Here is a 25,111-nt window from a genome sequence, read left to right as displayed (position 1 = left end):
ATCTCTAAGACTTCTATGACCCGTGTCTATTTTTGTATCTATGTTACACTTGGCTTAAAATATTTACTGGAAGACAAGATTTATAATTCTGTGTGTGCTGCAAATTAGCATATCACTACTTGCATACATATATATATGCAGACACTTTCCTTTTAAGGGCTCTTAGCTTTCTCATTGAGAAAATGAAGGTGTTGAACTCTATTATGTTATGTACCTATCTGAAATTTCTATCTCTCATTGATCAATTGATAATATTTAATGATAACCCACTTTTAAAGTGAAGACTTTGACTCATAGATGGGGACACATCTTTGATGTGAGATGCCTAAGGTCAAAGAAAAAGGGGTTTGTGAGATTCCTGACTGTTTTGTGACGAGATTACACAGGGAATCCCAGAAAGATGATGGGATCTTAGGCAGGAAGTCCTAACTGGGAGACACTCTAGTGGATGAAAGTGTTTCGTGACATGAAATTTCAGAGATAAGAAAATACAGCACTCTCTATATTTGCATACAATACAAGTAATTAGGAAAAGTTCAGAGTACAGTTTTTAGCCAAACTCTTTAGTCAGCTTGGTGACCCTGCCCAGGTACTAGTCTTCATTTCCAAGAGGATGAATGAAATAAAACAATGACACAGAATTCAGTTCGCAGTGTGAAGGCATTGTGAATCCTGACTTATCCTGATGACAATTTCATCTTCTAGAAGGAAAAGGAAGCATGGGCTGGGGAGGTAGGGGGTGGGAGGGTGGCGGGGCAAATGGACCTAATTCTAAACACTGAAGAATCAGGAAGAAAGTAACATACCATGGAGGAGTTTCCCTTACAGATTAGAAAACAGAAGTGATCCACACATTTCCCTGGTAAATCTTTCTAGGCTGATAAACGACATTCAATTTTTTTCTCCTCCAACGCTCAAATTTCCAGGATATTCCTCAACAGCACTTGCAACACAAATGTGCTTAGCACCAATCAGAATGAATGTAAAGGGTCTGCAAAATGAGACTAATCTGTGTTCCCTGAGAATCTGAACCGAGAGTCCCAAAGTGCGGCCAGTTGAATCAGAAATCTCAATTGTGTGCGCACATCCTGACCCCTGTCCCACCTCTGCTGTAGATTCTTAGCAGCCCTGTCTTCCACCTCAAAAGTATTCTTAAGACCTAGTCATGAAGCTTTGTCTCTGGAGGCTTGTAATTGAAAACGGCACAGAGTGCTTGTTACCAGACCCCTGGTGCCAGAGCGTTTGAGGAGTGAACCATGGAGACGAACTTTAATTACAACTCCCCGCAGTGGGCTCACCTGTTTTGCTGTTTCAGTGAGGGCAGCGGCCTCAGCCTTGCCCAGTTGTTGCACCATCTTATAAAATAGGCTGTCTCTATTTTGCAGCAAAACATATGGCTCATCATATTCTTTCAGTCTCCCTGAATCCAAAACCTGTAGATCAGCAGAAAGAAAGCATTAGCACACAATGTTTTGCAGTAACGTATTATAATGCAGACAATATTTCGGAAAGGGGTAGGACAGGGAGAACAGAGAGTCTGTTTGGGTGGTAGGACTGGCTGATGTTTAAATGGTTTGATTACCCTGTTTTACTAGGCAGACAAAGGCCTAACCCGACCTTTTATTATTATAATGTTAAAGGAAGAAAATGAAAGTTTCAGACTATGATTACTTGCACTCGGCATATTATATTCTGCCCCATGGGGTTGTTATCATTAGTAAGTACTTTTTAGCTCTCAGACTCTGAGATTTGAAGGCTGTTTATACAGGTACACAGAGTTGGAAAATTTCTTGATTCAAGAAAATCAAACTCAATCTAGCTACAAAGTAGGTTGATATCATATAAACTGATTGATGGCAGTGACCTGACAGCAAATTAACTCCAAGTTGGTTTCACAAAATCCGAGCAACATTTGAGTCCACAAAGTAAATGCTTCTGGAATTTCTTTAGGTTCCTGGAATATTTCAGGTGCTGACTTTGGCTGTAGCTTATTGCTCTGAGTGAAAGGCTGGCAAAAACAGCTGCTATCTCAACAGCTTTAGCTGAACTGCTCAGCACAGAAACAAATCTCAAGAAATCCAATTTTCTCTTTGGATGAGACTAAAGAAGCAATTAAGAAACTGAGCTCCAAATTCCAGCGATCACTGCATGTACAGCACATGAGGACAACCCAATCCGAATTCCCGAGCATCTGAATTTGTTGTCGCAAATTATCTTTCTTTGCTTCTTGTTCTTTCTTCAGCTGCCTCCCTTTCAGGCACTTTATTGCTCATTAATATGTCCACTAATTAGAAACTGAAAGGTAGAGGAAGGGGCTCTTAACTCTGCCTTTCTGCTTATTAGTGGCTGTGCTTAATGGTTTCAGAGGGAAGGAAGAGTCTAAAGCCATTGGCCCAAATGATGTACCTAGGAAAACAGTTCTGATGTTAAGTGGTACTTAGTTCTTCATTTAGGTCATATTTAGAGTAAATGCATCTTCGGAGAATATGCCGAGACGCTAAGAAGGACATAGGTTGTTTTTCCACATCTAGGTATTGCAGTTAACTCTGTCCCAGGGTATTTTATTAAGTCTCATAAAGGCCATTTTCCTGTTAAACTTTTGTTTACTACTGGGAATCCCTGCTAAGAGCAAGCCTCACAAAAGAGTTCAAAAATAAATGAATCTGTTACATCTACATAATTATTAAAATGCCCTATAATTTGACATGCCAATTTATATGCCCTGAATGTGTAATTTTACTTAAGTATAGCATTATAGAGCATAACCATTCTTCCTGATGCTGAAGAAAAAAAAATGCAATTTTAAAACATAGGTCTCTCTCATGCCAGAGACTAAGTATACATATCAAATTACTTCATACAATGAAGAGCTTCACATTCTTCAAAAGCCACAACTTTTAAAAATCACCACCTCTGAGTTGGTAGAAATGAGTTCTCTGACTATAAAAACTATATTTTTTCAATGGAAATCAGTAATATTAATATTTTTCCAACTTTCTACTTTGTTCAAATTTGAATGAATACTAAATCTTTCAATTTTCTTTCATATTGTCTAAAACCCATGATACCATTGAGAAAGTAGTTCTCAGCACTGATCAATATCTAAAAAATGAAAAGGCAGGAAAAAAAGCAATGCAAAAAGCAATAGGATTAACAATGTAAAAGGCAGAAAGATCTTTTCGACCCTTAAAAGCATTAGCAATGTAATGATCGTGCATAAGGGTAGTTTTTTTTTGTGTGTGTGGGCAGTGACAAATTCAAGTGGACATGTGACAGGAGTTCCTGGTTTTCAGTTACCAGGAAAACCTTACTAAAACAAGGTTTGAATTGATGAAGAAAAGCAAAGAATATAAAAACCATAAGATGGCCTACGAACAGAAAAGGTGGGATCTGAGTTTCTTGGCTCTTGTTTTTGGTCCTTCATCATAGATTTCCAAAAAATTCTCTTAACTGCAGACACTGAAAATATTGAACATGGGCAACAATACTGTTTCATATGCCAACTGTGCTTCTGTTACCAGGGGGAATCTGGGGTGATATGAAGACTGGAGTGTGCAAGGACTGGAGGGAAAAGCTGTGCTACTGGTTGAAGACAAAACAGGTTCCAAGCAACCAGCTAATCCTAAACAGTACAGGAAAGAGCCTTTAATGTAGAGAGAGTGCTGAGTCTTAGAAGAAAGAGGATTTCTCATTTCTCTGTCTTGCTCCACTGTTTTTCGACAACAGAGAAAGTAAGGAAGATTACATTAGCTGTCATTATGACTCCATCATGTTTAATAAACTTAAAATTGAGAGAACATCTTTGTAAAATAGAATTCTTAGCCTAACACATTAATGGTGCTTAATGAACCAAAACTGGTTAAATCCCTTTGGAGAGTCAACACATAAACAAAGCTATTAATTAGGTCACAGCTGTTTCCCAACAAGCCTTCTGCTTGATGTACTTACGTAAAGTAAACAAAACCATATCCATCGGTCTTTGTGCAGAAGTATTCACCAGTGCAACAAAATGTGATTATTACACCGTAAGCGCTTGTAATTACATGACTTTATGGTGACAACACTGTTGGCTCTGCCCTTCGTCAGCATCTGTCACTTCCCCAGCCCCTCCCCGGCCGCGGCTGGCCGCCCGCTCTCTGGAGCACTGGGCTTTGTAGCAGATTGACTTGGCTTTATGTCCACATTAAAGCTTTAGGAACACTTTCTGGAAAGGAATACTTTCTGCAAAGGATACAGGTGGGGGCATCCCTCAGAGAATTATGGGGTTCATTTCTAGAGCACCATGAAGATGTGAGTATCATGATAAAGTGAGGCATTCTAATATTCTGGTTTCCCAGGGTGTATAGAAGTTATGTTCACACTACACTGTAGCCTAGCAACTCTGCAACAGCATTAAGTCTGCCTTAATTTAAAAATATTTCATTGCCAAAAACCTGCTAACCATCATCGGGGCCTTCAGGAAGAGAGACTAATAACATCAAAGATCAGTGATCACAGATCACCATAACAAATGATAGTGAAGAGTAGTGAATATGAAATAGTGCTGAGAGTCACCAAAAGGTGACACAGAGACCTGGAGAAATAAGCACATGCAATTGGAAAACTCGATAGACTCGATAGACTTTCTCGACTTAGGGTTACCACAGACCATCAATTTGTAAAAACTACAACATCAAATCACACAAGAAAAAAACTGTCTCAAAAATTAAAGCTTTGAGAAAGAACATTATTCATGGTGTTTCTTTTTTTGCCAAATTGAAAAGCTGACTGGTAATCAGAAGTTCTAGAACAAAACACAAGGTTTAAATCTGGGGTGGGTGGAACACAGAGGACAATTCCCCACCTCTGAAGCTGCAGTATGGACATCTCTTAGGTTCCATGAGGTCTAATCCTGCCGTTCCTACCAGAAGAGTCAGCAACTGCAACCAGCTCAGACCAAGATGTAAACAAGTGGCCAAGTTTACATTTGCCCGTGGGACCTCCCCGTCACATCACTGATGACCCAACCAGGGAGCCCTAAGCTGAAGGTCACCCAACACAGGAGTGGGAAGGGGATTTCCACAGTGAAGGGCATGGTCAACCACAGGAAACAAGTCCAGTCATTGCAAAGGTGAGAGGCTTCAAAGAGAACCCTTGTGTTTCCCTTCTCCCTCTGTCTTCCCCATTCAGCCACATGCTCAGTCTCCACACCCAGACACCAGCATCAACGCCTTTCTCTTTCCTCAGATGCCCCGTTCAATCCATCACACAGTCCACTTGGCTCCATGTCCTTCTCGATCCCAAATCCAACCATCTCATCATTTCCACTGCTACCACCTTAGCCTAAGCTACCAATTTTAGAAAGAGAGGGCAAAATTATGAGAGCAATGTCTGGAGGTCTAACCTAGATAGATGCTAGCTAACACAATTAGCACAGTGTATCTTTTATTTTTCCATGCCTCCAATTCCTATAAAATTTCATAAATTAAATGCCTTTTGTTGAAATGCTTCCTTTTACTCACTAGGCCTTTTCTTCTCAAAGACTCCCCTCAGGAAATCTTGTGAATATTCCAAAAGCTGAGAAATTCTCCAACCTATCCTGACAACTTCTAGGCAGTCTAAATGAAAGGCTAATTTTATGATTAAGGGAATCTAAAAATCCAGGAAAAAAATCTGCGACACAGGGGAAATGATTGTGTTCTTGAACACTGAAATTTGAAGCCTTGCCTAGCATTTGAATTATTTTTCTGGTTTTTCATCTTAATGAAAAATAACAATTCAAACAAACTTTTAATATGAAAATGTGAAATTACTAGATATATTATTTAATAGCACCTTCTAAAAGTGTGGGTCCATACAGAGTTACTGTCAAGAATAAGAGGAAAAACTAACTAACTGGACATTACTATCATGTTTTACATGGAAAGATACATTGAAAAATGGAACATAAATGGAAATAACTGAAATAACACAGAAGAGTGTCTTACCATTATCTTGTCGCTATCAATAATAGTATTCAATCTGTGTGCTATGGTTAGCACAGTGCAGTGGGCAAATTTCTCACGGATTTTTTTTTGTATTAACTCATCAGTTCTACAAACAAAGAAGTTGAATTTATTATTCAGTAAAGACAGAAAGAGCAGACTTCAGAAAAAATTACCACATAATATTTTCATAAGACTTTTAAAAATCAATATTTTAAGACATAATCTTGCTCATCAAAAACTGAGTAGAAAAAAGTCTCTTTAAAAGACTTTATAAAACAATGTAAAATAGTCTTCCTTAGAAATTTCCTGAAACGATCAGGAGCTGGATTAGAAAGCAAGCTCTCTTAGGACGCCTCATAATGACATTAACACATGTTTTGGTTTCTCTGTTTCCTAAAATTAATGTGATCAAGAGATAAATGTGGACAAAAGAGAGCACTTAGAACATTTCTCAGCAACATTAATTTTTTTTCACTTTTACCACATTTAAATTTCACATTTCAATTTCACGGGAAATTGTACCTTGGATCCACATTGGCCGTGGCTTCGTCAATAATCAATATCCGATTTTTCCTGAGGATAGCCCTGGCAAGGCACACCAGTTGTCTCTGTCCAACACTAAAGTTTGATCCGGATTCTGCTAATTCAGTATCCATTTTACCAGGAAGATCTTCGATGGCTTCCTTCAATTGCACCTGTGGATACAGAAGGAAGAAGGGCATTTCCTAAAGGAACTAAAGGGGACAAGCTTCTTAGACATTAGTGCTCTGAGGTCATCAGGACTTCTTACACATGTTACGTGTACAGCCACGTGATGGGGAGAGCTCCTTCATATCAGCAAGGAAGACAGAGGAGTCAGTGAAGGACAGAAAGGTCTCAGTGACCCATCCCTGCCACAGGACACCTACTGGAAACCTCACCTAGGGATTAGTTCAGAAAGTCTCTCAGAAAATGAAGCTATTTCTCCCAGTGTGATCTAAACAGGATCTTTAGAGCTGACTCAAATTTCCCAAATTACATTCTGCAATGGGGTCAGTACTCAACAGAGAGAAAAACTTTTTTTAATTCGTGCAGGAAGTATGGTTCTCTAAAGACATAATCGTATGAAGAATTCATTTTGGAAGGTATCAAAATAAAAAAAAAAAAATTCAAACAATGACTAACTGTACAGCTGTAACCCTTAAGCCTATTCAAGGGGTTTCTTTCCCAAGTTTCACACTATACTACTAGGCGACTCAAGGCTGTCTAACTTCAATGTCATGAAAGTTTCATAGTGAATGAAACCTTGTGAAACACAAGACACAACATAACATTTTATTTCCCCAGCCTATGGGAGTGGAGAGTGTTTAATCTATTGTTATGATTAATCAGTATTACAAAATTAAAAAGAAAAAAAAAAACTGACTGCCAAAGATAATCTGCTTTCAGAAACTAGAATTACTGGCAGGAAACTGTGGCATCTCAGAATCAAACTGCTCAGAGTACAAACCCATCTGTATAAATTGCAGATTTCAGAGCTTGCAAGAGGGACACTAAATGACAAAAGGTACAAATTCAAAACAACAATGTGAGTAACTGGTCAGTGGGATTTGTACAACAATGACAAAAACATGATTTTTTAAGGAAATAAGCCACACTTTTCTGAAATGAAGTGATCAAGCAATTATTCAGTAAGTCTTTCTTAAGCACTTACTTTTTAAAAGCAAAAGACTGAGGCTAGATCACATGAGGAATTAAGAACCTTTGTATGGTTTAGAAACCTAGAGTTTTTGCCATAAGTAGTTTAGAATCAATTTTAGAACTAGGGCAAAGATACAAAATAATTAGTATTAAAATATACAAACCAGTAGCACTTTTAACAGTCAAAATCTTTTTCATGCAAGGGTAAGGAAATTCAAGGAAGTGGTGGAAAGTCAAACACAAATAATAGAAAATCCTCTAGAAATGAACCTATCCATATAAAAACTGAGCAAAAGCACCAGGCTTCTTCTGTTACCTGTATTCACAATGCAGCATTAAAATGACATGACTGCCAATAAATAATTATTATCACAATCCAAATGTGTAATTTACCATTCTGAAAAGTTTTCTGAAACTTCACAGCATTTTATTACCATGATTTCATTTATCTTTCAGTTAATAATGAAAAACTACTATTGCCTACACTGAGTAGATGTTACCTGAGAACAGAGGAATAAAATGAATGTTGCAGGGTTCAGTTCAGTCGCTCAGTCTGACTCTGTGACCCCATGGACTGCAGCATGCCAGGCCTCCCTGTCCATCACCAACTCCCAGAGTTTACTCAAACTCATTTCCATTGAGTCCATTGAGTCGGTGAAGCCATCCAACCTCATCCTCTGTCATCCCTATCTCCTCCTGCCTTCAATCTTTCCCAGCATCAGAGTCTTTTCAAATGAGTCAGTTCTTCGTATCAGGTGACCAAAGTATTGGAGTTTCAGCTTCAGCATCAGTCCTTCCAATGAACACTCAGGACTGATCTCCTTTAGGATGGACTGGTTGGATCTCCGTGCAATCCAAGGGACTCTCAAGAGTCTTCTCCAACACCACAGTTCAAAAGCATCAATTCTTCGGCGCTCAGCTATCTTTATAGTCCAACTCTCACATCCATACATGACTACTGGAAAAACCATAGACTTGACTAGATGGACCTTTGTTGGCAAAGTAATGTCTCTGCTTTTTAATATGCTGTCTAGGCTGGCCATAACTTCCCTTCCAAGGAGTAAGCATCTTTTAATTTCATGGCTGCAGTCACCATCTGCAGTGATTTTGGAGCCCCCCAAAATAAAGTCTGACACTGTTTTCACTGTTTCCCCATCTATTTCCCATGAAGTGATGGGACCAGATGCCATGATCTTAGTTTTCCAAATGTTGCGTTTTAAAGCCAACTTTTTCACTTCTCCTTTCATCAGAGGCCTCTTTAGTTCTTTTCACTTTCTGTCATCAGGTGGTGTCATCTGCCATACTGAGGTTATCTGATATTTCTCCACAACAGTCTTGATTCCAGCTGTGCTCTTCCAGCCCAGTGTTTCTCATATGGTACTCTGTCATAATTAAATAAGGCGGGAAATAAGTTAAATAAGCCTTGACTGTCTCCTTCCTATTTGGAACCAGTCTGTGTTCCATGTCTGGTTCTAACTGTTACTTCTTGACCTGCATACAGATTTCTCAGGAGACAGGAAAGGTGGCCTGGTGTTCCCATCTCTTTAAGAATTTTCCACAGTTTGTTGTGATCCATACAGTCAAAGGCTTGGCATAGTCAATAAAGCAGAAATAGATGTTTTTCTGGAACTCTCTTGCTTTTTTGATGATCCAGCAGATGTTAGCAATTTGATCTCTGGTTCCTCTGCCTTTTCTAAAACCAGCTTGAACATCTGGAAGTTCACGGTTCATGAATTGCTGAAGCCTGGCTTGCAGAATTTTGAGCATTACTTTACTAGCGTGTGAGATGAGTGCAATTGTACAGTAGTTTGAGCATTCTTTGGCATTGCCTTTCTTTGGGATTGGAATGAAAACTCACCTTCTCCAGTCCTGTGGCCACTGCTGAGTTTTCCAAATTTGCTGGCATATTGAGTGCAGCACTTTCACAGCATCATCTTTCAGGACTTGAAATAGCCCAACTGGAATTCTATCACATCCAGTAGCTTTGTTCATTGTGATGCTTCCTAAGGCTCACTTGACTTCACATTCCAGGATGTCTGGCTCTAGGTGAGTGATCGCACCATCGTGATTATCTGGGTCGTGAAGATCTTTTTTGTACAGTTCCTCTGTGTATTCTTGCCACCTCTTCTTAATATCTTCTGCTTCTGTTAGGTCCATACCATTTCTGTCCTTTATTAAGCCCATCTTTGCATGAAATGTTCCCTTGAACACTTCTTGAAGAGATCTCTAGTCTTTCCTATTCTATTGCTTTCCTCTATTTCTTTGCACTGATCACTGAGGAAGGCTTTTTTTTTTTTTTTTTGTTTTAGCAAGTAAAATTTTATTAAACATGTAGTTTCAGCATACCTCTAATTCAGAATGACAAGTCATGTTACTAGCAAAAATACTGATGATCCATCAAGAGTTACAGTGCATTTCTCCCCTAAGTATTAGGTCACGATACCATTATGAAGGCTTCAAAAGGAAAATTCTCTCACGGGCTGAATTCTAGATTCCGTATTTTTCTATTAGCTCTCTTGCTTTAGAAATATAGGCACTCATGGCATCTTCCTTTGATAATCCTTTTTGAAGGTTCCAGGCTTCCCACTTAGCCTTTCCTTTTAGATCTAACAGTGCTGGACACTCAATATCTATGTCTCCAGTTACAGACTGTTTGTACAGTCCATAGATCTCTTTTAGTTCCTCATCATCTGGCCTGGTTTTCAGCTTCTTCACGTCTTTGGGCGCCTTGTCAAAATCAGCCTGCAGGGACATGGCGGCTAAACCTGGACGGTGCCTGTCTCTAAGCGCCGGGTTCCTGAGGAAGGCTTTCTTATCTCTCCTTGCTATTTTCTGGAACTCTGCATTCTCTTCTTTTCTCAGCTATTTGTAAGGCCTCCTCAGACAGCTATTTTGCTTTTTTACATTCCTTTTCCTTGGGGATGGTGTTGATCCCTGTCTCCTGTACAATGTCACGAACCTCCGTCCAGAGTTCATCACGCACTCTATCAGGTCTAGTCCCTTAAATCTATTTCTCACTTCTACTGTATAATCGTAAGGGATTTGATTTAGGTCATACCTGAATGGTCTAGTGGTTTTCCCTACTTTCCTCAATTTCATTCTGAATTTGGCAATGAGGAGTTCATGATCTAAGTCACAGTCAGCTCCTGGTCTTGTTTCTGCTGACTGTATAGGCTTCTCCACCTCCGGCTGCAAAGAATATAATCAATCTGATTTCGGTGTTGGCCATCTGGTGATGTCCATGTGTAGAGTCTTCTCTTGTGTTGTTGGAGGAGGGTGTTTGCTATGACCAGTGCGTTCTATTGGCAAAACTCTATCAATCAGCCTTTGCCCTACTTCATTCTGTCCTCCAAGGCCAAATTTGCCTGTTACTCCAGGTGCTTCTTGACTTCCTACTTTTGCATTCCAGTCTCCTATAAAGAAAAGGACATCTTTTTTGGGTGTTAGTTCTAGAAGACCTTGTAGGTCTTCATAGAACTGTTCAACTTCAGCTTCTTCAGCATTACTGGCTGGGGCATAGACTTGGATATTACTGTGATATTGAATGGTTTGCCTTGGAGACATTCATCCAACTACTGCATTTCGGACTCTTTGTTTGACTATGATGGCTACTCCATTTCTTCTAAGGGATTCTTGCCCACAGTAGTAGATATAAAGGTCATCTGAGTTAAATTCACCTATTCCAGTCCACCTTAGTTCGCTGATTCCTAAAATGTTGACGTTCACTCTTGCCATCTCCTGTTTGACCACTTCCAATTTATCTTGATTCATGGACCTAACATTCCAGGTTCCTATGCAATATTGCTCTTAATAGCATCGGACCTTGCTTCTATCACCAGTTCCATCCACAACTGGGTGTTGTTTTTGCTTTGGCTCCGTCTCTTCATTCATTCTGGAGTTATTTCTCCACTGATCTCTAGTAGCATACGGCAGGGTACTTAGGATATTAATTCACTAGGTCACTGGTAGAATTTGAACCCCTAATGTTACCTTCTAGTTCAGTGCTCTGCTAAGGACAAAACCATGTTTTATCTAGCTGCTTTGGGTTCTAAGGAGAAAGCCATAAAGTGTGAGGCATTATACTGCTGGTTTTCATTATCATCAATACACACATTTTAAGCGCACCAATGTCATCAATGTTCTCCTAGGAGGTAAACAAAGTCTGTTAAACTGATTGGCTGCCATTAATTACCTGCAATGCTACAAACGTACACACATAGGAACTGATGTTAACACGTTAATTACATTCCATAAATTACCTCTTCTAAGGCATTCCACAGTTCCTCATCTGAATGCTCACTGAAGGGATCCAGATTCTTCCTCATTGTTCCAGTGAATAAAACAGGTTCCTATATACCCCAAAATAGGAAACGTTATTTCTGTAAACTATTTTCCTCTTACACAAATGCTTACAGAAAATAATTTAAATTCTAAAAACCCCAACATTCATTATAATCATTAATAACAAGGTTACGGGACCTTCATTGTGTCATGTGGCAGGGGGGCTTAGGTGCTCCACACCATGTGGGATTCTAGTTACTAAACGGCAGATTAAAACCACGTCCCCTGCATTATAAGGCAGATTCTTAACCCTGGGCCCACCAGGGCAGTCCCAAGAGGTGTTTGTTTTGATGAAGTGTTACCTGCTTTTCATATTATACTCTAGAGTCATTACTTAAGCTAATCTATGGAATAAATTGGTTTTGAAAGACAAAGACTTTTTGGATGTGCCTGGTGGTCCAGTGGCCAAGACTGGGTGCTTCCAATGCGGGGGGGGGCGCGGCCAGGGTTCAATCCCTGGTCAGGGAAATAGTCTCACATGCTGCAACTAAGGATCCTATGTGCTGCAACAAAGCCACGGCACAGCCAAATAGAATAAATAAATACTACTTTTTAAAAAAAGACAGACTTTCCCTCCTTCCTTGAGCAATAAAAGGTCCCACAGGATAAACACGTTTGGGAATGGTGGTTTGGGTGGTTCAAGAGAACAGGAACGGGGACCCCACTGATCACAGATTTCATAATAAGGGCCTCACTCCATTGTTACTTCCTTCAGCAACTTCTCTTTGGAAATCTTGTTGAAGTGAATGAGTCTCTCCAAAGACTAGGGGACTAAAACGAGATTCTTTGCAGAAAGAAGGATCCTTCACTTCTGAATCCTCGACCAAGGCCTGTAGTTGATTTATGCTAAGTGTTAAATGGAGCCCTCAGACACTCTATAGGCCTTAGGGAGATCCTGCTAATTATCACCAATCCACTGTTGATAGTCCCAAAAAGAAAAGAAATTAACCATCTCACAATGCTATAAGGGTGTTCACCTAAGTCTTTACTGTCACTCTCAGAGGATATACTTAGCAGCATCTATTGTTTATTTAGCAGCAATGGATGAAAGACAATTGTTTTATATGTAAGAATATTTCTCTTTGCTATGACATGTCAAAAATATATTTCAAAATCAGTAAAATTTCAATCAAAACTTGTGGAATGAAAAGGAATGAAAAGCTATAAAGACAGCAGGCAATTTGTGAACAGTGTCTGTTTTAATATGTCAATGCATTTTATGTGTGGCGTTCATTTTAGTTTCTACTCACTCTACTTTCATCCACTTGCCAAATACGAAACCATTATATTATCTTCAAAAGGTAACAACAGTGCTCACGGTAGACACATACTCCGAGGGCAGACAAGGGTCAGAGTAATGATCATTTCTCACAGATATTATTATTGAAGTAACCACTTATAACCAACAAAGTTAATAATCATATAAATAAGTGTTGTAAAATTGTTCTGCAGGCAGAACACTTCAGTGTAGAGATTTATGGCAGGACCTACAAGCTTCATGTAAATATACACTAAATTTATTAGGCTAAGAATCTTTTTTCTGAAGGCACAGAATTAAACCTAATAAAAAGTAGCTGGCACAGTACTGTTGAAGAACACTCTTGTACAACATAGTATTTTAAATGGAGCATTGGTTTCCAATCTGTTTCTCATCAAGGTTTAAAGTTGGATGTAATCCTTTGTGCCATATTCAATAGTAACTTTCTCCTTTGTTATGAATATGAGTTCATATTAGCTGTGTGACCCAAAAATGGCCATGCTGAATCACAGCTTTTAGTTTGGTAAATTGATAATCCCTCGACACAACCGAAAGACTAAAGAACGGGCAGTCTTAAGGGACCTTTTAGTATAGGCTGCTGGAAGAAAAGACTCCTGTTATCCTACAAAGAAATCCTACCCACTAACCTTCTGATGCTTACAATGACCCGGGACCAAGACAAAAAGTATACAAATGGTTACAAACAAGGCAAATAAAGCACAATAATTTCAGACCCAAACTAGGAATATCATGAGTAGCTACTATTAAGAAATTAACACAACACTGTAAAGTAACAACTGTTGTGGCTTAGTCACTAAATCGTGTCTGACTCTTTCAGGACCCCACAGACTGTAACTTGCCAGGCTACCATGTCCATGGAATTCTCTAGGCAAGAATACTGGAGTGGGTTGTCATCTCCCCCTCCAGGGGATCTTTGAAACCTAGGGATTGAACCTGCATCTCCTACACTGGCAGGCAGATTCTTTACCACTGAGCCACCAGGGAAGCTCCATAAATCAACTGTACTTCAATTTTTTAAAAAAAGTATCTACTGCTGCTGTTTCCTGGTATCCTAAAGCCCTGTTCTCCTTTTTAGTCTGAGGACTTTTCATAAGTGTAAACTCATCTCCCTGTTTCAAGAATAAGAGAAGCACCTGAAGTCACTTTAAATTTTGGTACCCTCATTTTTTTTTTAAGATCCTGTAGCCTCTGAATGAACTAATCATCATCCATATTCAGAAGAATAGACAATGTTTGACAACAAAGGAAGAATTTAAGTCACGTAAAGTTCTCTTTCAGGGGCTCCAGGGAGCAGTTCCAAGAAGACTTCAGTGTCAGAAACAAAGGGCCGACTACCTTAGGCTAGAATCCAGTTGTATTTCTTTACTAGTAACAGCATATCCAACTTTTCGATTTCAGTTTTATTCTCAACAAGATAAAAAGGTAAAGAAAACCAGGTAATCATGGAGAAGTCAAAGAGACAGCTCTGGTTCACTTTCTTCAACTTACTGACGAAAACGCAAGGAACAGAAATACCAAATGAGCAGAGGGGGTTGTTTAAAAAATACCAAGCTTTTGCTTTGATAGAGAGAAAAACTATTAAATATAAGAAATGACTCTAATCATAATTAAGATGATGGCTGCTGATCTGTGCCGACCTCTGGGCTAATAAACACTGAATTCACATGGAATCCCTCTTCAACAGAAAACATTTCCCTTGTGCCATAAATTTCCTTGTGCCATTTTCTCCAGGTGCAGAGAATCATCCAAAGAGGCTCATATTAGCGATTAGACTGGGGTAACTTATTAATCTTCCCAAGACTCAGTTTCCTTACTGGCAAATGGGGCTAACGTTGCAAGGCTGATGTGAGAAGTTGGAACAACAATGATGCTAACACTGACCAGGAGCCCAGCCCAACAGGGGACAAGGAGGGGCGGGATCTATCCAACTGCAAGCTCAGTCAATGGATCAGAAAGTCAATTTTGTGCCTTGTGACTGTCATTTTATCTTTTATATTAGCTGGAACAGAATGGATATCCTAGATGGTTTTAAAGTCCATTTAAAAGAAGAGCAAAGCTAATCAGAAGAATGGAGAGTAAAAAGCAGTGTAGAGAGTAATAATTTTTTTTAAAATTTGTGTGTGTGTGTGTGAGTGTGGACATGAAATCATGATATGAAGCAGTTCTACTGTGGAAGACAGTCAACAGGGTGTTAAAGTCCTCACAGGGTGATCAGCTGCTCAGGCTCTGGAGTTGGGAATCACCGTAAAATACATATGAAATTCAGGCTCTGCTGCTTACTTGCTAAGTGGGTTAAGCTCATAGTGCCTCAGTAATCAAATCTGTCAGATAAGGATAACAAGAGAATTGTGAGGATTAAGGAGGAGACGGTAGGGAAAGAGGCCAACATGTGTTAAGAATTCCACAAGTGTTAGGAATTATTATTATTAATACTGTGTAATTTGTTAGGGGCTGCAATGAAAACTAGAGCAACAGAAATGAGAGGCACAAGCCATGTCTTCAAGGAGAGCAAGACAGCTGTCAAAAATGTGGAAAGAGTTAAGAAAAATGCCAGAGGTCTTCGTGGGGGACTGCAAAGTATGACTGGGGTACAGGGTGATGGTCAGGAAAGAACCTGGTGGGACGGGGGCCAGAAACCAAGAGAAAAAGTGATATTCTTCCCTCTCGCACCTTGGAGAAAAGACGTTACATAGATTTTTCAGTTATGCTTTTCCCTACAACTCTACTGCGTTGTTTTTTAATTTTGCTTTACTCTTTAAATTTCTATAAACAATGTGGTTTACATTATAGGCGATAAAAGTAATGAAAACCAAGGACTACAAAAATATGAAAAGAAATTAAAGAACAAAGCCTTTCCAAAATGTGTTAGTCTTTTAGAAATAACACCTGAAAGGTTAGTGCCTTCATTCTTAAGAATACTTATAATTACTATTGGCTGACTGGTCCCACGAATCAGCCATGGGCCGCAAACATTTTCTAACCTAAGTTACATTTTTAGTGTTAGTCACTCAGTCATGTCGAACTCTCTGCGACCCCATGAATTGTAGCCCATCAGGCTCCTCTGTCCACACGATTCTCCAGGCAAGGACACTTGGGTGGGTAGCCATTTCCTTCTCCAGGGGATCTTTCCAACCCAGGGATTGAACGCAGGTCTCCCACATTGCTGGAAGATTCTTTACTATCTGAGCCACCAGGGAACCCCGCATATTTTTAAAAAGCATCTGTTTATTTGTTTGGCTGCACCTGGTCTTTGTTATGGCATGTGGAACCTAGTTTCCTGAATGGGGATTGAACCTGAGCCCCCTGCACTGCGAGCAGAGTCTTAGCCACTGAACCACCAGGAAAGTCCGTAGTCATATCTCACAACAAATCTGTGTCACATTAGTTCCTAGACCTGGTTCAAGGACCAGGACGCTGGACCTCCAGACAAGTGACTTCCTCAAGGCCCTACAGTCATTATATGAGACAGAAAAGGAATTAAAAGGTGGCTCATGTTGACTCTCAGTCTATGCTCTATCATTGGCTGCCTCGTGAATAATCTCCTGGGACACTTTACACAAACATTCTCTTTTATCAAATAGCATTGCGCCTCAGAAACAAAGACATAGAGAGTGAAAAAATAAAGTTTTGTGTTTACAATGGTTAGTGATCATTATCTACATGGATACAAAGCTTAGCACTGTTTTGTAAGCACGCTCCCTGGAGTGTGTACACAGAGCACGCTCAAACGTAGGGTGGAAACTGATGGAACAGAACCAAAACGTGGTGATGTCAAGGGATGTTTAGTCTTTGCTCAGATGTGCTTCCAAAACATTACTGGCAGAGCCAAGAATCATCTAACGTTATTTCTTTATTTATAGAGTTCTTTTATGTACACAAGCATACAACCTTTTCTTATTAAGAAGCATTAAAAGTAATACAGGGCACGTTTCTCAATCCTTTTATCCAAGGACTTAAAAGTACTTTACAGACACACCCATTATGTCTTCGAACTAATCTCACTTGGCCCATTTCAGAGATGGGTAAAATCAAAACTTAAAAGTAGGAATCTAGAAACATTTATTTTCTACATTAATCACCAAGTCAGCCACCAAGAACCGACTGCTCTAAGTACTTCAGGTAAGAATCCACCTTCCAATGCAGGAGACTTAAGAGATGCAGGTTCGATCTCTGGGTTGGGAAGCTCCCTTGGAGGAGGGCATGGCAACCCACTCCAGTATTCCTGTCCAGAATCCATGAACAGAGAAGCCTGGCAGGCTATACTCCATAGCATCGCACAGAATTGGACGTGACTGAAGTGACTTAGCACGCACACACACCAGCAATGCACAAGGATTCTAATGTCTGCACACTCCTGTGAACACTTGGTTCTTTTTCTTCTTAAAAATAGTTGACATCTTTAGAGGTATGAGGTGTGGCATTACACTGTGGTCTAGAAAGAATATCTTGATTCCAAAATTACTTATACTAATTCCAGGTATTTTAGAGGATAGGGGTAGGGAGCAACAGTTGTATAGTGATAAGACACAAGTCCATGTTCTCCTTCCTTGGGTGCCATGTTCTACATGCTTCCTAATCACATTTCAGAGCTCATTATACCCGCATTCCAGGAAGCACATTTGCCTGGCTCTTATTCTCTCCTTTCTATGGTTCTCTTAAAGGTATCTATTTTTCTCAGGATTCCTTGATGGTCAGATGATGGTACAGAATTTTTTTAAAACACCAAAGATAAAAAAAGAAAACCAGCAAGTTTATCATAGCAGAGGGCAGGATTAAAGATGAAGGCACAGGATCTATGTTGTCCTTGGCTATATACATGGAGGATGGCAACTGCTCAATAAACATTATCATCAGCATTATTTTAAGTGGATGAAACATAAGAGCTCTACTCGGCAAATAATCAAGCACTTCTTAAAAATCATACATATTTAAGAAGTTTAAAAAAAAAAGGAAGAATCAGAAACCAGGAAGAGATGGTTAATTCAATGTTCCACCATCACAGAAGCCATGTCCTGGGCCTATGTGAATCGATCCACACGCACTGACCTATTTAGTCCTCACAGCAGCTCAAGGAGTTAGGACTGTTAACTCCCTTGTAAGGGAGAGAAGATGGAATTCCATGTCCTGTGCTTTTCCTCACTATTCTGTACTGCATGCCTGGTTAAAACCATTTCCAAAACTCTGCCCTGTCCAGCTATTCACATGGCAATTCTCAATGTCCTACACTTTCACAGAAAGCCTTCAACTCTAAAGATGCAGCTTATTTCCTATAGCAAAATTCCATCATTAAGACACTTAAGATGCCTGTTTTTCCCGACAGAAACCTTTCACATGTTAAACAAACCATTTATAATTGTGTTCTCAGAATTAAGTGGTTATCAGTGGGCAAAATAGTAGTACTTGAAGCTTAAATCCAGAAATCTTATCTGGAAAGGTTATTAAATCACACACACACAAAAGAAAGAAACTAACAACACAAAAAACCTGATAGCTAAAAAAAAAACCTGATAGCTGACAAACTAGCTGTGAAAATACCTGTACTTAAAAATACACTCTACTGGGGAGTACAATCAACACTTTCATACAACTAAAAAACAAGAAATCAAAAGAAATTAAACTTAGATGGTGTATAAAAAGAACACGTGAGAATGCTCTGATGTGCATACCTGAGGTATAATTGACATTTTCTTCCTTAAATCATGAAGACCAATTTCAGTTGTCAAGATCTTATCAATCCAGATTTTACCTTCGGGCTCCGACATTCTAAAAAGGGCAGCAATGAGAGAACTTTTTCCAGCTCCTGTTCTTCCCACAATGCCAATCTGTAAAGAGATCCAGGAGGGATTAAGGGATATGCAACAAACCTAGGAAAAGCCCTAGTTGTTGAAGATGAATTTTAAAAGGTCTACTAAGCATAGTCTCTCAAGTCCCTCAACTGTGGCACTGTTGAGATTTGGGGTCAGGTAATTCTTTGCTGGAGAAGGGAGGCTGTCCTGAGAATTGTAGGATGGCTACCAGTAGCCATGGAGTCTACCCATTCGATGACAGAAGCCATGTGTCAGGTGGTGTAAACCAAAAATGATAGACATTGACAAATGTGCCATGGTTAAGACCCCTTGTTCGAAGAACAGAATCAGGCCACAAGAAGTAAAAAGTCAGAAGCTTTCCAAGTGTTCCATCAGAATTCAACTTTTACATTAGTCATATTCCTAGTGTTTTGATATTTGAACATTGAGAATCATGTGAGCAATTTTGCAGATACGTCAACAAGCCATGTCAGAAGTCTTACATACAAACAAATATTCAAAGTTCCAGATTACTTTCAGTTAAGAGGAAGTATTCTTTGGTAGACAAACTAAATCACTTCCAGATAATAAATACCTAATGATTTGTCTTGAAACATCTTAAAATTTTAAAATGCAAGTCTCAGTGTCTTAAAAGGCAGTAACCAGTAGACAAAACACACATAATGAGGTCAACAAAAACAACAACACAAACAACACTTTCTATTTATATGGCACCTTTCATCTCAGCACATCAAAAGACAATTTACAAACCAATTAATACTTATAATTAAACCCTCGGAAGATATGTGTCAAGTATCAGCCAAGTTATTAAAATCTAAGCAGAGAAATTAAGTGCATTAACAATAAGATCAAAGATTCAATATAATGCATGTCAAATGCAGACCAGCAGTAAAATTTTATTGTAAAAACTGGTTAGTTGTCCAAATTCAAACATGTATGCAGAAGTTGGTCTTTTTTTACCAATTAGGTGGCCAACTACAAATTTCCTGGTGGGATATATGATATGCTTTCATGTGTGCTAAGTCACTTCAGTTGTTTCTGACACTCTGGAGCCTGCCAGACTCCTCTGACCATGGGATTCTACAGGCAAGAATACTGGAATAGATTGCCATTTCTTTCTCCAGGGGATTTTCCCAATCCAGCAATCGAACCTGGGTCTCCTGCATTGCAGGCAGGTTCTTTACTGAGTCACCAGGGAAGCCCATGCTATTAATATCAGCTATACTGAAACTGATGCATCTGTGTAAACTGGGATATTTGTAGACTGGGTAAATGGCCAAGATATGGCAGGGACACTGAGAGCTGCTCAGGGCTATAGGAATGCAATTTCTACACTCTAGTGAGGATAGGTAAGAATAGAACAACTCAAAGAAAACCCAGACCAGGCTATCTCTACCATTCACTTATCAAAACTATCATCTGCAAGTCTTTCCCAGGACACCAATGGGTTTGATGAATTGCCCATGGAGAGTGCCACCAGTGTCAGAGGTTTACATTCCTGAAACCAAAGACATTCAGAGAAAACCTTTACAGAGGTCTTGCTCAAATGCAATGCTGAGAAAAGAGGTCTCTTCGGGCCTGAGACTCTGAATTTCTGAGAGGCTCCCAGGTGGTGTAGGTGCTGCTGGCCCTGGCAACACAGTTGCAAGGAATTAGAAAGCCGGGACAATCTGGGAGTGAGGGGAGGGTTTGCTGAGGATATATTATGTAAAAAGGAGAAAAGGTAGGAAACTAATATTTTTGCACGTTATAGCAAGGTCTAGTAAGCATCTGTAAAAATGTATTATCCAAGTAATAGATCCGAGCGAGAAAAAAATAACAAACCAAAATCAATCTACCTCTAGAGCTGGAAAACGCTTTAAAATGGCCCAGTACTTTCTAAAATGATCAAATCAACCACAAAATCATCTAAATGAAAAATGCAGCCTGTGTTCAGAATCTACTCAGAAAGTCTACAGTGCTATTTACCTCATTTTGGTTCTTTATTTTTACTTGCTATTTCTTCTATGAATTAGAAACCAGCGTAATACCTATTAATTTTTCCCATTTACTTCTGGGAATCGCGACAGCAGAGAAAATGAGAGAAAGAGAATTAAAGCCCCAGTTGTGCTAGGCTGGCTCACTCCCACGTCCCCCCCACTCCCAGCTCTCAATCAAATCAAACACTAAGGGGGTGTCCTGGAGTGACGGGGGCTGGGACAGGTGAGCAGGAGGGGAAACCTGAGAAGTACACAGGTGGAGTGAAATGACTTCATGAACACACTGCCTGAGTGTCATCTCCAAACACAGAAATGAAGCTAACGGTGATATTGACAGTGGACTGAGACACAGACCAAAAGTCACATTATTGCAGTTTTTAATTCACTCTCCAGACTCAATTTTCTTACATACATTTTAGAAGCTTGGATAGATCTATGATTTGGGGATTTTAAGATGGAAGAATGCACGTAGCTTATGTTCCTAAGCTGTATTTCAGCTTCTTAGATAATTCATACTTTATGGCTTTTGGCGAATTTGAGATGGGTAAATTAACAGAATTACGTATACAACAAGAAATATGGTGGACACAATGTCTGCAAGCAAGCAAACCTCACTTCCTTCCCAATCTACCAGCCAGCTTTTGCTGTGTGACTAACTGAAGCTTCTCCCTGCATATCATTTGGGCGTTAAATTGAATACTCTTTAGCGTCACAAGGGTATCATTCATTAAATTACAGCTCCAATCCACTAGATGGGTCTGTGGTGGGAAGAGTTTTAAAGAGCAGTTAAATACCAACTATTTAACATGGTAGGTAATAGGTTATTTACGCAGTTGTGCTGTGTGTGTGTTTTGGTTACTGGTTGTTCACAACTATGTGTTACTCATTCACTTTCCCAGCGGGGAGTCTCTCAGCACACTCTGTGTGCCCTAAAAAATACAATTTTGCGGGGGAACAGAGATGAAAATAAGATGCTCTCTGATCTTTAAGAAGCATTAGGGATCTGTGAGATACAGACCCCAAATTACAAAGTATGTCAAAGATGCCATCAATTAACTGTGGTAAAGTACAGCCGAAACACTAACCAACTTAGCCATTTTTAGGTGGACACTTTGATGTCCCTCATGAATATTTTCCCCCTTGTAAAACTGAAACTCTGTATACATTATACAACAAAAACCAATTCCCCTTGCTCAGGTCATGCAACTACCATCCAATTTTCTTTCTTATGGATCTGACTACTCTAGGAAAGCTCAAGTAAGCGGAATCCTACAGTGCTGGTGCCTTTTATGTCTGCCTTACATCATTAACCTGATGTCCTTAGATCGGAAATTTTCTTCCTTTTTCAGGCTGAATAATGTTTAATTGTGAAGATATACCACACTTTTTAATCCAGTCACCTGTCATTTTCTTTAGACATGAGACACTGAGGAAGAACTGAGTGTCTTACAGAAGCAGACACACTAGAGTCAGCTCAGAAAATGAGGAGCCATTCACCGGCCAGGTGACGAGGGGAAGGGTCTCTGAGGTAGAGGACAGCATGTGCAGGGGGAGCTGGGAGGACACCAAGCTTCGGGAGAACCTACAGATGACCCGAGTGCAGGGAGTATGTGAACACCAGAACTTGAAGCTAGAGGGGCAGGTGGGGCACAAGGTAGGCAGGGAAGAGGTTCCTACCACCAAGTCCACTCTCACTTAAGCCTCTTCCAAGAGCCTGCCCTGGTTCTGACTGACACACCGCTCATCAAGCCAACAGCAGGTGTGGGTCTAAATGTTCACAGGTAAACTGTTCAAGAAGGAAGTGGCTGAAACAGACCTTTTCTTTTGACTTAATGAGCGCAGTCAGGTGCTTCAATACCAGAGGCCCATCTAGGCTGTATGAGAAGTTCACATTGTCAAAGATGATCACGCCTTCATGGGGCCAGGACGGCAGCGGGCGTTTCTCGTATTCCCAGGGTGCTTCTTTTTCCAGATCTGTATACTCAATCACCCTTTCCACTGAAATCATCTGAAACACAGGAACAGAGGGTCTCATTAATGGATGTCAGATTATGAATGAAACTTCTTTTGTATCTTTATATGTGCATTTCTATAGTTAAGAATACCTCAGGTCTTAGCATCTACAAAAAACAGAGGTACTCCCTCTACAAAAGACAGAAGTACTAGTTTAAAGAGCATACACATTTATTATGGCTACCATGTTCAACATTATATCAAGACTAAATGACCTAGATAGATTGAATACTCTAAGATATCCAATTTTCATATATACGCTTTTTAAAATAGAAAACCTTGTCAATGAAAATAGTATGTATGGACAGAAATCATTATTAATACTTTGCTATAGAGGGATCATCTGTTATAGATGAATAGAACTGGATGGTCACTACATTTCATTTTAATAATTAGCTACTTTCTACTCTATTAGAGAGTGAAATAGACAAAATTCAGTTTCATCATTTTTCTCTCTTTAGGAGAAAATGAAAATATTCAAAACGGAAGCAATTTACATATTGACTAAGGCCTCCTAAACAAATATAACTCGATACCTTTGATAGTACTTTCCAAAAGAAGGGCCTCAGTAAGTTCAGGCATTCAACACATACAAGGAGACATTCTAAAATGGGGATGGTGGGGAATAATTAAATTAATTGAGCAAACAAACCTCAATACTAAATTCTTAAACTATTATGTAACAAATGTAAACAAGCCTCTAAGAAATAAGCTGTATCTTCTGCAGGATGTCAGAAACTCCCTCCTACAGAGGCATGTATTAAATTTGAAGACAGCTTGTGATGAATATAAAACCAGCTGACGTGGCATACATAAGACTGAGAAAAGATGTATATATTTTATTTTAAATAAATGTTAAACAGATGCTGGAAGGATCTAACAAACCCTGTTAGCTATGATGTAAAAGAGGGTTTTTTAACATAATAATTGCCTTTGTGTCATTTAACGTTAAGGAAAAGGCTAAAAGGTAACATCACCATATTTTCAACTTCAGCACTTTGCCTGACGCACCACTGGAACATCCCCATGAGCATGAGGGCATAGGACAGGGCCAGGCCAACCTGCCCAGCGTCCAAAGCTAAATGAGGAAGAAGAAAGGAAACATTTCAGTCCCACTGTTAACCCTGAGCTGGGCTCCTGTCACTGTGCCTAGACTTCTCGATAATATTTAAATCACTGGCACATAGATAGTATATACTTAGTTATATACTTAGTTATATATATATATAGTATTTATATATAGTATATACTTAGTTATACTTTTACTAACTGTTGATAGAGACCGAGAAAGAAAAGTAAAAAAAAAACAAAACAAGAAGAAAAAAAACAACCACTATGAACACAGAAAACTATTAAAACTGCCTTGCAGACGCCGCCACCCCGGAGCCTTCCTTGCTGTCTAGCCATGGTCAACCCCACCGTCGTCTTCGACATCGCTGTCGACGGCGAGCCCTTGGGCCGCGTCTCTTTTGAGCTGTTTGCAGACAAAGTTCCAAAGACAGCAGAAAACTTTCGTGCTTTGAGCACTGGGGAGAAAGGATTTGGTTATAAAGGTTCCTGCTTTCACAGAATAATTCCGGGATTTATGGGCCAGGGTGGTGACTTCACACGCCATAATGGTACTGGTGGCAAGTCCATCTATGGCGAGAAATTTGACGATGAGAATTTCATCCTGAAGCATACAGGTCCTGGCATCTTGTCCATGGCAAATGCTGGCCCCAACACAAACGGTTCCCAGTTTTTCATCTGCACTGCCAAGACTGAGTGGTTGGATGGCAAGCATGTGGTCTTTGGCAAGGTGAAAGAGGGCATGAATATTGTGGAAGCCATGGAGCGCTTTGGGTCCAGGAATGGCAAGACCAGCAAGAAGATCACCATTGCTGACTGTGGACAAATCTAATAAATTTGACTTGTGTTTTACTTAACCACCAGACCATTCCTTCTGTAGCCCAGGAGAGCACCCCTTCACCCCCATCTGCTCGAAATATCCCATAATCTTTGTGCTCTCGCTACAGTTCTTTGGGTTCCATATTTTCCTTATCCCCC

At 39.7% G+C, this 25,111-nt stretch overlaps 3 protein-coding genes across 4 annotated transcripts in view; 1 reads left to right on the top strand and 2 right to left on the bottom strand.

The window, feature by feature from the left end:
• The window catches only part of ABCC4 (ATP binding cassette subfamily C member 4), a 210,803-nt gene that overhangs the window by 7,527 nt on the left and 178,165 nt on the right, over nt 1-25,111 (bottom strand). For both annotated transcript variants that reach the window (XM_043477571.1, XM_043477572.1), the window contains one exon: nt 1,299-1,433. In XM_043477571.1, the coding sequence (XP_043333506.1) occupies nt 1,299-1,433 (135 nt within the window). The remainder of the gene's footprint in view (nt 1-1,298; nt 1,434-25,111) is intronic.
• LOC122447144 (acyl-CoA-binding domain-containing protein 7) lies at nt 9,949-10,443 on the bottom strand. Its single transcript, XM_043477576.1, has one exon. The coding sequence runs from the start codon at nt 10,398-10,400 to the stop codon at nt 10,134-10,136; it is 267 nt and encodes an 88-aa protein (XP_043333511.1). The 5' UTR covers nt 10,401-10,443; the 3' UTR covers nt 9,949-10,133.
• On the top strand, nt 24,428-24,990 carry LOC122447142 (peptidyl-prolyl cis-trans isomerase A-like). Its single transcript, XM_043477573.1, has one exon. The coding sequence runs from the start codon at nt 24,471-24,473 to the stop codon at nt 24,963-24,965; it is 495 nt and encodes a 164-aa protein (XP_043333508.1). The 5' UTR covers nt 24,428-24,470; the 3' UTR covers nt 24,966-24,990.

Source organism: Cervus canadensis, chromosome 9 (genome assembly GCF_019320065.1).
Source record: "Cervus canadensis isolate Bull #8, Minnesota chromosome 9, ASM1932006v1, whole genome shotgun sequence".
Lineage (NCBI taxonomy): Eukaryota > Metazoa > Chordata > Mammalia > Artiodactyla > Cervidae > Cervus > Cervus canadensis.
This window is presented reverse-complemented; position numbering and strand designations above follow the sequence as displayed.

What these genes read in the sequence shown, in the direction of transcription:
- LOC122447144 (XM_043477576.1), bottom strand. Translation starts at nt 10,400, where the DNA reads ATGTCCCTGCAGGCTGATTTTGACAAGGCGCCCAAAGACGTGAAGAAG.
- LOC122447142 (XM_043477573.1), top strand. Translation starts at nt 24,471, where the DNA reads ATGGTCAACCCCACCGTCGTCTTCGACATCGCTGTCGACGGCGAGCCC.